General features: G+C 41.4%; 1 protein-coding gene, 1 long non-coding RNA gene and 1 other non-coding gene across 4 annotated transcripts; 1 reads left to right on the forward strand and 2 right to left on the reverse strand.

Moving 5' to 3' along the window:
* Positions 1 to 200: 200 nt before the first annotated feature.
* On the reverse strand, positions 201 to 283 carry trnal-cag. Its single transcript has one exon. It is a non-coding gene; the product is annotated as a tRNA-Leu (tRNA).
* A 5,868-nt stretch (positions 284 to 6,151) lies between these two features.
* On the forward strand, positions 6,152 to 7,207 carry LOC124050919. Its single transcript, XR_006841709.1, has 3 exons — positions 6,152 to 6,609; positions 6,814 to 6,910; positions 7,013 to 7,207. It is a non-coding gene; the product is annotated as an uncharacterized LOC124050919 (long non-coding RNA).
* A 505-nt stretch (positions 7,208 to 7,712) lies between these two features.
* On the reverse strand, positions 7,713 to 11,578 carry sox7 (SRY-box transcription factor 7). 2 transcript variants are annotated; one of them, XM_046373803.1, is made up of 3 exons: positions 10,723 to 11,578; positions 9,139 to 9,645; positions 8,736 to 8,983 (listed from the first exon to the last, which is right to left on the reverse strand). In XM_046373803.1, the coding sequence occupies exons 1-3, from the start codon at positions 10,952 to 10,954 to the stop codon at positions 8,886 to 8,888; spliced, it is 837 nt and encodes a 278-aa protein (XP_046229759.1). In that variant the 5' UTR covers positions 10,955 to 11,578; the 3' UTR covers positions 8,736 to 8,885. The 2 variants fall into 2 exon arrangements, with proteins under 2 accessions (XP_046229757.1, XP_046229759.1); XM_046373801.1 differs by having other exon boundaries at positions 7,713 to 9,645; positions 10,723 to 11,268.
* Positions 11,579 to 11,856: the final 278 nt, after the last annotated feature.

The raw sequence follows: 11,856 nt of genomic DNA on the forward strand, positions 1-11,856 counted from the left end.
TTAAATAATGGTTAGCAGTGTTTGTAACGTTCAATGTCACATTGAAAAATAAGATGTTTAAATGTCAGACTACTACACTAATCTACTAATACGCTACTAGAGTATTTATGTAATATAACCATTGGTTTGAAAGATAGTTCCGCTGATTAATCATTTAATAATGTTTGTTATAAATGTGAACACAGAAAAAAAAAATCTTTTGTCAGAAGTGGGATTCGAACCCACGCCTCCAGGGGAGACTGCGACCTGAACGCAGCGCCTTAGACCGCTCGGCCATCCTGACATATGAGTACATGTAGTCCCGTAATCTTATAAACAGTGTATGAATAAGAGCACGCTCTTTCAGGATCTGTCATACAAATAAATATGACTGTAAAAACATTATGTTTGATAGGCTATTTTAGCTTAGTTGAGTAATAAAATAACGAGCAGGGAAGCTAACATCGAGCGTTAATCTCAAAATGAGTCACAGAGATTCCTTATGAATGTACTATAGTCCTGGTGTAGACTAAAATATAGGACAATGAAGTGTCTCGATGGTGGACCTGAATCAGGAGCAACACGTGCACAGCTTGGTCGTGATCTGCCGAAACTTTACACATCCGGGCTGCTACAGACTCACAGCCATGTTTAGGCTGTGGCTGCAGTTCCCTCCATGGCCACTAGAGGGTAACTCCTAGAAAAATGTATCATCAAATCAGTGGAAGAATCCGTCAGCTTCACTGAAATCAAGCCTGCAGGTGTAGACTGTTTTCAAGTGTAATTCCTTCTGTTACATTTCCATTCCCTGTAGCACATTTGATATTATTGTGAATAATAGAAGTCAAGCCAAATCAGCTTTTAACTGGTCCAAAAATCAGGCAAATCCGTTTGCAGCTTTAAGCGTATAATAACATTTTTGGTAGCCACGCACATCAACAAAAGTGACTGAGCCTTTAAAAAATGATGATATATGATTGTATGATCATGACTGGATATGCTCTGCAGGAAAGGCTTAACAAGTAAGACTTCATTTTGAAAATGTATTATTAGTATTAAATTTATACATTTATTATCTCTGTGTTTTTTGAATATAATTTCTAAAGTCTTAACAGCACTCTTGCCTGTAGAACTATTATCCCATATCTAAGCAGAAATCTGTCAGTTTATAAATGACAGCTAAAGTTTATCCATGAGGCAATAGGTTTTTGCAATTAATGAGGGTTTTTTGTTGTTTTTGTAGTAGTTTCAAAGAGCTTGGGAAAAGTGTCTTGTGAAAGTATAAACTGTGTAATATTCTGCAGAAATGGACTAACAAATGAAAGGGTCAAGTCTGGGCTGTGATTCAAGAAAATGTCTTGAACTTGATCTCTAATTTTATTTTCCTACATGTGATGCACTGTTGTGTAGCAGGAGTAGATAAGAAGATGAAGTGTCCAGACAGCTTCAGTGTGAAAATACGGTAGCCTTTTTATCATCAGTTTGTGGTGGTGAAAATGACTGGTACTCACACTGCAAGCTGATGCTTGTGTGCTAATCGTTTGTGAGTTCAGTCTTTGTGTGTCCACTTACTGGCCACAGTGGATACGTGACTCTAGCTGCTTTATTTGCTTATCAGAGCTTTCAGCTATCACTGCTCTTAAGCATTCCGCCATCTGTAATAAACATAGACCTATCCAGCTCATATCCTGTTTTGAACCTGTCAACATGGTCCTTTAGTTGAAGTGTCTGAACTCTGGGGACCAGTGTGTGAGTCATTTCCATGTGGCTCATTTTTGATGTTGAGTCTTTAAGGAAACGGGGCTGAGCATCCAGCAGGAAGGGATTCCTTCAAACTCAGACATCAACAACATCCCGAATATTACACCCATAACGTAAGGATGGAGGAATGGGAGTGAGCGTGGAAATGATGCCAGAGTGGCTTGTTGCCAAGGTCAGTCAGGAGCGCGTTTACCCAGAAATTCTGAGTGTAAACAGTGCACTTCAAGGCAACGGAAATGCTGTGTGTCATGACTGACGTACTTTATCTCTGAATAAGCGCTGGTAAATGAGGTTTGTTGTTCCTGTATGTAATAATCTCCATCACTGCTCAGTTTTACGTAAATCTTGGAGATTTCAGGCACCTGCATGGTGAACACTTGAGTTATGTTTCCTGCAATGTGGGAGGGATGTATAGAAGTCGAGAACAGCTGTAGGTGCAATTATTGGTTTTTTTTAATGCCATTAATGTCATCATCAGTTCATTATTTTGTCATCGCAAGTTAACAAAGCTTATTTTCTTGTGATAACAGGTTAGTTTTTCTTGTTACCTTGAGAAAACAAACAGATGATAGTTTATCACAAGAAAATGATTGATGAGACATGAGCCCAGTAGAGTTTGTGAAAAGGTTTGCAAAAAAACAACACTGCACACTTTAGAAAAATATAATATTTTCACCACTATATAATTATAACATTATATAATTATTTAATGTAAACACCAAAAAAAACCTTGCAACTTTGCAATTCTGAACCCACTTGAAATAGCTTCTTTAATTTCATTTACTTTAATAATAACTGTATTGAACTCATAAAATATCTGGATTTTAATACGATGCCCTTTTTCTCTGAGCATAGGATAAACCGAATAATTACAAAATAAAGACGAAATTGCACATTTTACCTTCTATTTAAATTGTGTATATCACTATGTTCTCTATCTGCTTTATATTTGTAATCAAAATATAGTTTTTTCCAGCTATCAAACGATATTCTTAAGTTGTTGATTTTTTTTATTTATTTATTGTTTTTTTGAATTCTAAACCATACACATGATGGTTAATGTATAAATGTATAGTAATGTTGCTAAACATACTAATTGTTTCTGATTTGGTCAGCCAGTATTCTGCAACGCAAATCTATTTCACTTTGAATAATAAAGTTATTCAACTCAATTCAGCCATTAGGGAACTGATCACATCATTTTCACAATCAGATACTATTGTTACTTTGTATCCACACTAATTTTATGGATGATATTTGCAGAAATATTTTAAACTTCAGTGTCTCTCAGTGTGTCTCATGAACAGTCATCAGGCAGCCCGGTGGTTTGCTTTGTCTATCCTCCACAGTAGCTGTTAAAAGGGCCTCTCTCACACCGCTCAACTTATAACATCACTCATCAAAATCATTAGTGCGTCTGCTTTTCAGGATACACGCTGAGTTAACTCTGTTGGTGCAGGATGACGAGGCCAGAGTCACGATGGCAGAATGCGGGGCCACTAAAATGGAAAAGAAGGGGAGTGACTGAAGATCAAAGTACTTTTAAAAAGCAATGTCCAATTTCACTTAATGCTAGGACATGGTATTAGCTGGTATTTCTCACAACAAAGAGAAAAGGACATCATCTCAAAAGAGCTTTAAGCTTTCCCAACTTTCACTTTTTAATTAGACATATTCATTGTAGTTTAGCTGCATGTCTCACGATAGTCTTGATTAAATATAGTTGTCAAAAAATTAAAACATTGCATGAAATGTTGTAAATATCTCTATTAAAGCATGAATCAAAATATGTAATGCCTCTCTTAGTTATTCCCACAATTCGACATCGCACATGAAACAGATAAGGATGTTCTATCTCTTAAATGGAACAACCACATTGCAATTAGGAAGCACAATAGGAACATCCTCCTCCACATTGAGGTGAAGAGTTACACCACCCCAGGGAGAATCTGCAGCAGTCAAAAACAAGCCAGATAGCACTGCAGCATACATGGACCAGTGCAAGCCGTGCTATTAGAGAGAGAGATAGCGAGACCGATGCAGGTCAGGTTGTAAAAATAGGACATGAACTGCAATTTTCAAAAATAATAAATGTGTGCGAGTATTTTATCCCTCTTGACTGTTCAATGCTGCTGCAGCTTTGAGTACAACATTCAATACACAAACTAGAAAGCTCTTAATAAAGTGGGGAGTTTTCTGAAATGCACATAGTTTTGGAAGCAAGCACATTTCTCAATCCTTTTTCGTACATTCTGCAGTAAAGCCTGTGCCGATTTGGTAATCACGCCGTGCTTGTGGGTAAATGGAAATCTAGCCTTCTCCTTCCCTGGGTTGGCAGCCATGTGCTGGCCTCCCTCTGTGCTTTTGCTGGTCGCCTGTATCTGCTTAGAACAGGTGCCGGATCCCGTTCAGCTGCAGCATTCACAGCACAGGTACGGGTGGGAGGCCCTTGGCTGCTCGTACGGTCCCCCAAGTTTTCCAGGGGTCCCCATCTGTGTCCCCGCACATCCTCTGCCACATGGCACCTGTCCCTCGACGAGTCTGGTCCATTCTTCGTCCGGCGACGTACACGCCTGCCTGCCACCCCACACTCTGCCTGTTGTTGAGCCACAATGAGATGAAGAATAGCTGCACCCATAATCCCTTGCTGCGAGATGTGTGTGTGTGTGTGTGTGCGCGTGTGTGTGTTTCTTCCTTCTTTTCCTCCTTTGGCCAGATTTAGGGCCAAGTACAAATTGTAAACAGGTTATTATGCTGCTGTAACACACTCCAACTGGAAATGCACTCCGACAACATTTAGTATTTACTGATGTAAATGTGTCTTTATCCATCGTGCAGAGTAGTTTAATTTGATGTAAAGTTCACTGCATTTGCTGTGATGAGGACGTTGTAATTGGTTTTGTTGTTTTCTATTTACAAAGCTTAAAAGGAAAGACGTGATTATTCTCCAGAATCATTTAAAGAGATAACTTGGCTTCATCCAGTTTCAAATAATTACTTTCAATATGTGCAGCTGCAAATATTAGACTTTTTTTTTAGTGGTGGATTAAGCGCATTACAAAAGCTACCTCATGCACACAGTAACATAGAGTATCTACAGTATATGGTTTAAAAGGAACCTCATTCTCAGACATTGATATGCCTTAGTCACGTAGTTCAAATCAGCCACTTCCTTCTGACCCAAAGTTAATACGCAGAGAACGTCATATAGCTGAAACGGTCAACCTCCAAATATGACGTGATTGAACGCTCCCCCGTTGACTACACAATGGATGCTGGACCAACGAGACAGTCAGCCTCCTCCGTGCCCCTGGAGGACACGATATTCAAAGTGACCACTGCTCACCTCGGTCCCAGCAGATGGATAATACTTTACACAGCTGTGCAAGCTCCACTCCACAACCACACACACCGAGCTTTACGTTGTTACCTTGACAGTCGGTGTTGGGTTAGACTGCCGAGTTGTTTGTTTGCCCAGGGAAGTGACATGACGGCAGAGGAGGAAATAGGAAACATAACAGACTACCTGACAGACTCATTCCACAGGCTTGACCTGAGACTGGAACTGAGCCAGTCAGCAATCAGAGAGAAATAACAAGAGGAGGCTCTTTTGTTTGTTCAGCCTTTATCCTCATATTCGCAAATATTTTAAATCTTGTGATCCTGCAAATATATGTAAGATTTAATTAGTCAAATTAAAGAGATTACGGTCCCTTTTCACAAAAGAAGGCGCTTCACGGGTGATTCTGCAAGGGTCTGTGTGTACAAACTGTAAAGTTTATGCAGTTCACAACAAAGTCATGTTGGTTTCTACTGATGCATTATTTTCTCCTCCCTCTCTTGCTGATTTATTGCAGCTAAAACGGCAGTGAAGGCTGTCCAAGGGTTTCAGCAGAAGGTTCCGACTAAAGGTTACAATGACGATGAGTCACCTTCTGTAGGGAAGAACTGACACTGACAAGTTGAGTGTTTTGCCCTCACTTCCAGAAAACTTAGAAATCACAAGATCCACGATTCTCAGTAAACACCCCTAAGAGCTCCTCTGGGTTTTGATGCGCTAATCACAGATAAGTATTATTATCTACAGGATGTGTGAAGTGGTCAGTGATTAGTTTGTCACTGGAAACTGTTGCATACTTAATGATTCAGACAAAAGTTATCACATTGAAACAGCTTCAGCATTATATATCATTTTAGTAGGAAATGAATTATTATATGCTTGTATATTATATGCATATTACACCTTAACCATGAGTATCCACTGTGTAAATGTAACATGCATTTGAATTTCTAAGTTACCTCATCTTGACTGTGTTAGCAATAAAAACCAGTTATCTCAAATTTTGGTTATTTTTTTATTTTGCTGATAATTTTTAGGACTTGGGGATGCGTCATTTTATGTGACGTTAATTGAATTTTATCTACAGATGTATTTATCCCTTGCCTGTATCTCCATAGCCATCATGACGATATGTTCAGAATCAGATGAACGTGAGATACTATTAGAATCTCAATAATATACTATATTATAATGATGAAAGCACTGCTTTATTCTGCAGTTTATGCTCAAGTACTTGTGTGTATTAGTCTGAGTCTAACGTGACGGTGCTTTGTTGACGTTGAGTCTTTGTCCTTGTCTGTGCTGTGGTGTCCTACCCTGAGGAGGTGGATGTGATTGTTGAGACACTGCAGGGCGTCTTTACCAAGGGAGTCTGTAGCAGCACCCTGAGCTGACCCTGACAACTCTGGGGCTGATGCCGCACCAAAGACTACTTTCTCAGCCCGTGAGCCTGGGGCGCCACCCGCTCAAAATATGGTCGCACTCAAATGGACCCTCCGCAGGGTTTCGAACCCCTGCAGGCACAAAAGGTAATGACCTAACCCCGAAAAGAAATGAGCGCAACGTCGGCCAGCTGCAAACACTGGTACTTGATGAATGTTGTCATTTGGGTGAGTTTAATCACATTGACAGCAAAGAGTGTCAAAAGCACACAGTCGTGGTTCAATATAGCTACAGGGAAAGGTCATTTTTGGATATATGTGTTCACCGCAAGTGCTGTGTTCTGGTTTCAGAGTAAGAAGGCTCCTATTGCTATGTGCATGTTTATGGTGGGTCTGTGGTCAAGGTACGACAGGCCCGGTTGACAAAGCCTCTCCTGAAGAATAGTGGGTAAGTAAAGACGGGTAAGTAAGATGCTAATCAACACAGCAGTGTTTCCTCCTGCTTGCTGAACAGCGGGTTCCCTTCCCTCTCTCTGGCTCTTTAATGCAGGGCCCAGCCAGGCCCAAACATCCTGACGGAGAGAGGCTTTTCCCTTATCAGTCAGGAAACACCGCTTCTCCGCCACATCCTCTTTACAAGAAGCACGACTCAACCGTTCCCAAAAAATGCAGGAAGACCAGCCAGACTCCAGGATTTGTCAAAAGCCCCCTGAATTCCTTTTATCGAAAAAGAAAAATTCAAGAGAACAGAGAGGGTGAGAGGGGAGGAGTAGGGAAGGGGGGGCGGGGGGAGAAAAATGAGAAGGGTGTAAAACAGTCAACGAGGCCCTGGGTTTTATTTTTTTTATTTATTTTGCACAGATTACGAAAGGTCTGCATCAGCAAGATAGAACACGGGGTGTGGGGGTGGGGGTGGAAGGGGGGGTCCAGAGTGCCTAAGAATGGCACCCAGAATAAGACTCCAGGAAAACAAAGGACGGTGGAGATGGAGGCGGGTGGAGACGGCTGTGCCTGTTTTACACTAATCCTCTGAACCGGGATGAAATGAAAGCGAGAGGAGACGGATAGAGAAGGATGATTTGATGGAGGGTGGAAAAAGCAAGCGAGGGAGTAGGTGTCAGAATGGGCCACTTGCAGTACAACGACTCGACAGATGAATATGTGGTGTGGCACTGAACAGGGACGAGTAGCAAACAAAATTTTTTCCCCACTTGTGTGTAAGAACTTGCGTAATAAAACTGGAGTCCTAATTCCTTTGACTGTTTTTATTCAGGAAACTGATTTCATTAATTAGTTGCTAGATATATGTATCTATATGTATGTATAAGAGAAATCTGTTTCATCTGTCACTACACTATGCCTTTTAAGTGTATCAGTTATTACCAATATCTGTTCAGGTGTAAAAGTTTTGTTGTGGTACATTCTCCAAGTAGCAACTGCATTTATATATATATAAAAAAATTGAACTTTATTTTAAATTATTGTCTTTCACAAACCTAAATCAGCATACAGTTATAGTTACCATTATTATTTTTCATCGTAGAGGTTATGATTATATATTATTAAGTACTTGAGAAGAAGTATAAACGCCTTTCATCTTCATTATACACCATTTTGTTAAATTGCATAAGAAATGTCCAACTAAAACCTCATTCAATTACAACCACTGAGGTAAGACTCCCAAACTAATGAGAGCGAGAACATATTATACAAACATTCGAATGGAAAGCGGCAATAATAGCATTACACTTAGCTTTTATGCAAAACATCAAAGGACTTAAATATGGACAGAGGGTCTGTACAGTAAGTGGTGACATTTACAAGTGGACAACAAGTCTTTTACGATTGTTCTTCTGGTTTCGGAATATTGTGACAACTGGAGGTGGCATACTATAGTATTTTGTGTCTGCATCCCTGAGTTGTCCATCTGCCTTTCTTCATATTCCTCCAAATTGCTCTTTGTTCTTTCCCCGGCTCCAGACAATCATATTGCTCAGTAATCAGTTCAGGTTGAAATCGTGGTGGGAGGAAGTTGCTCATAGATGCTAATGCCAGATTTGAAACTACACACAAGAGCATGGAAAGATTTCCCTTACTAGCACCCAAGTGCAACACTGTCCCAAATTTCTTCACCCATTTTAAACCATGTAGTGTCTCTGATCAGTCACAAGTTCAATGGGTGCCGTGACCAAGCTTACGAGATGCCATAGTTGTTGTAGTAGGCCGCCGTGGCGTCCGCGAGCACTGAGATGAGGCTGGTTTCTGTGGTGCTACTGGGACATGCAGCGTGAGAAGCGGTAGTGGTGGACGCCACCTGGATGTGTCCCGTAACAGTCATGCTGCTGCCCTGCTCAGGATGGAACCCGGGCCCAGTGGAGTTCAGGTACTGGTCAAACTCATTGCGGTCAACCTCTCCTAGAAGCTCAGCCTGGCTCAGCTGGTCTAGAGTCTCCAGGTGACCCTGTGTCTCTGGTGGGGGGGACAGCTGACCCAGGTGGCCCTGATGGAGCCCATGGTGAACCTGGGGGAAAGATGAGGTACTGTAGTAAGACAGTGGAGGACCAGAGATCAGTCCACCACCACCAGTTTGGGACATGTGGGGGATATGACCTATGTGTGTGCCCCCACAGTGGATTTGGGTCTGAGTGTAGTCAGTGTGGTAAGGCGGTGGGCTACCCATGTGTGACTGATTCTGGCGGTGCTCGTCGGGACAGGAGGCTGAGGAAGAGCAAGAGACGGAGGAGCTACCGGATGTTGAATAATAAGAGGGGGGTACATGCTCGTGGTCCATGACGTCTAAGGGGGACATCTCAGGAGGGGTGGGCAGACCGTAGGGGTATGTGTCGAAGCTGCTGTTGGAACCGGCAGGATCTCTGAAGCTTCTGACGCTGGGCAGGGCTGGGCTGGGGCTGGAAAACCTGCTGCTGACACCGGTAGGGCTGCCCTCGTCTTTGTCAAGGGGGTGACAGAGGGCTCGCTGGTCAGGCAGGGCGTTCTGATCAGGGGCCAGTCCGCTCAGGAGGAAGCCGGGGTCCACTCGCTTGCAGATGCGTTTCAGCTGCTTCTTCCGGCGAGGCCGATACTTGTAGTTGGGGTAGTCCTGCATGTGCTGCACCCGAAGCCTCTCTGCTTCCTCCACGTAGGGCCTCTTCTGAGGGGGAGTCAGGGCCTTCCATGACTTACCTGCAAGAAGATGAAACAGAATTTAAAAAAAAGAAAAAAAAATCGACTAAAAATCCTAAAGTTAATTCAACAGAATAGATTGCAGTTTACTTTTTTTTTATTCATATTTAAGTCTGTTATAATTACACAATTCTGTAATGACTAAATATGTCTCTCACTCTAACAATTTCTACACCTTGTAAAAAATTCATGAAATGTTCTCAATTGTTTTTAAAGATTTATTCTCCTTAACAAAATGAGGATCCTAAATTGATATAAATAATGGAGTGATTAATGTTTATATATTAAAAAAAAAAACAATATTAAGTCTTTCTTAACTTTTTTAATAAGCTCACAGAAATTATTTTCTTCTCTCTTTAAAGAAAGAAAAAAAAAAGAAAAAACATTCAGCCCATAATAAAACTTTGACGGCAGCATCGACATTCTTTCTTTTAAGAAACAAAATCAAATAATAAACGTCCTATTTCAAGTTAAGCACAAGTGCCGGTAAAATGTACGTTGGTGTTTATCTTGAACATACATACATACACAAATAAAAGTAAAATTTGATCTCTTATTTTTGAAAGCATATATTTCACGCAACGCTGTTCATGAATTGGCTCTAAAATGATTTCGGAATTGCGAGAGTGCCTGATTTTAACCACTATAAACCAGATGCAGCGCAGAATGGAATATCCGTCTCATTTTTTGTGTCCAAAGTCTTAACGAATTTTACGGTGAAGCGAAGTTAACTTTTAAATTCGGGGAATTTTGACGCGCCTCATGACGGCTGTGAAGAGACGTGATTAATTTACTTCATCTGACTAACTGCGATTTTTAAGAACCATTGAAAATGATGTTGTGTTGTCTTTATATTTTAAAGTTTTATTAGATTTAAATTCACTTGGAATATCCTTTTGGCATAGGAAAGAACTTAAAAACTTTGGTAAAACATTAGAGGCCTGAAGAGAATTCCAAGTGTGGACGATTTAAAAGTAGCAACAATAATAACAACAATAATAATAATAATAATTCGTACGTATACTAATAAGAGTTTAAAGTTAACTTTAAAACTTTAAATAACTTTGTTCATCTCACCCAACATTTTGCTGAGCTCGGCATTGTGCAGGTCTGGATTTTGAACCGCCAGTCGTTTGCGCTCATCTTTGGCCCACACCATGAACGCGTTCATGGGCCGTCTGATCCGCGGCTCCGGCGCCTTGTCCACTGTGGTCCTGTGCGGGCCATGTCCGTCGGGCACGTCCCCGTCTCCCGGAGGACACTCGAAGGACTCTGGCCACGACGAGTACGCGCTGATGAGGGCTGCCATCTGCGCGCTCTCTCCTCTCCAAACTTAAGACGCGCGTCTCACCTCGATCTTTGAAAAGTTGGATCTTCAGCTAAAATAGATTATGTTTTCTAAAAAGCTGAACAAAAAAAAAAAATGGCTACAGAAACTGCTTTTTAAAAATCCAGCAGTGACCACTGCGTTCACAGTCGCTTGTCAGAACAGGTTTAGGGAGAAACCACTGATGTGGCAGCGGCTCCTCCTTGCGAGTTATGATTCAGTCTTTCCTCGTGGATGAGGGGAGCGCTTTATATTTGAGGAGCAGGTTCCAGAAGAAGCCCCGGAGGGCTCTCGGCTCCTCCTTGATTGTAAGTTGAGCCCCGTGAAAGGGAAGAGAGAGAGAGAGAGAGAGAGAAAGCGCGCAACATTTCAACACTACTAACCACTTAAACTGGCCTCACAAGAAAACAACACTTTCCACAGGCAGATAACGCCACTGGTTAAAATAAATCACTGTGCAGGTCGTGTTTATGTTTGGTGCATTTGATTATCCTACCAACGCTCTTTACGCATTCATATGGAACCAAAGTTGTCAAAGTTGTCAAACAGAGGAGAAATAATTTGCCCCCATCAGAGAAAAGCCCACCTCTGTTTTTCCACACAGGCTGTGTCAGTGCTGCTGCGATGACTAACAGAGATTTGGCAACAGCTTCTTTTTTTTTCCTGGTCAACAAGGAAATCTTCACCTTTACCAAACTAACCTAACCTGTTCTACGGTACACTCAACGACATCAACAGGCTAACTGCACTGGTTAAGTGTTGTTTTCAGGTGTCCTCCTTCTCGTACTGCTGTCATCGCTTCGTCCTGGCATGCAAATACAAACAGAACACTCCCGTTTTCGTTTCGATAAACCAGTGATTACATGAGTTTCTTTTACATAGAA

Source organism: Scatophagus argus, chromosome 19 (assembly GCF_020382885.2).
Source record: "Scatophagus argus isolate fScaArg1 chromosome 19, fScaArg1.pri, whole genome shotgun sequence".
NCBI classification, from domain to species: Eukaryota; Metazoa; Chordata; class Actinopteri; family Scatophagidae; genus Scatophagus; species Scatophagus argus.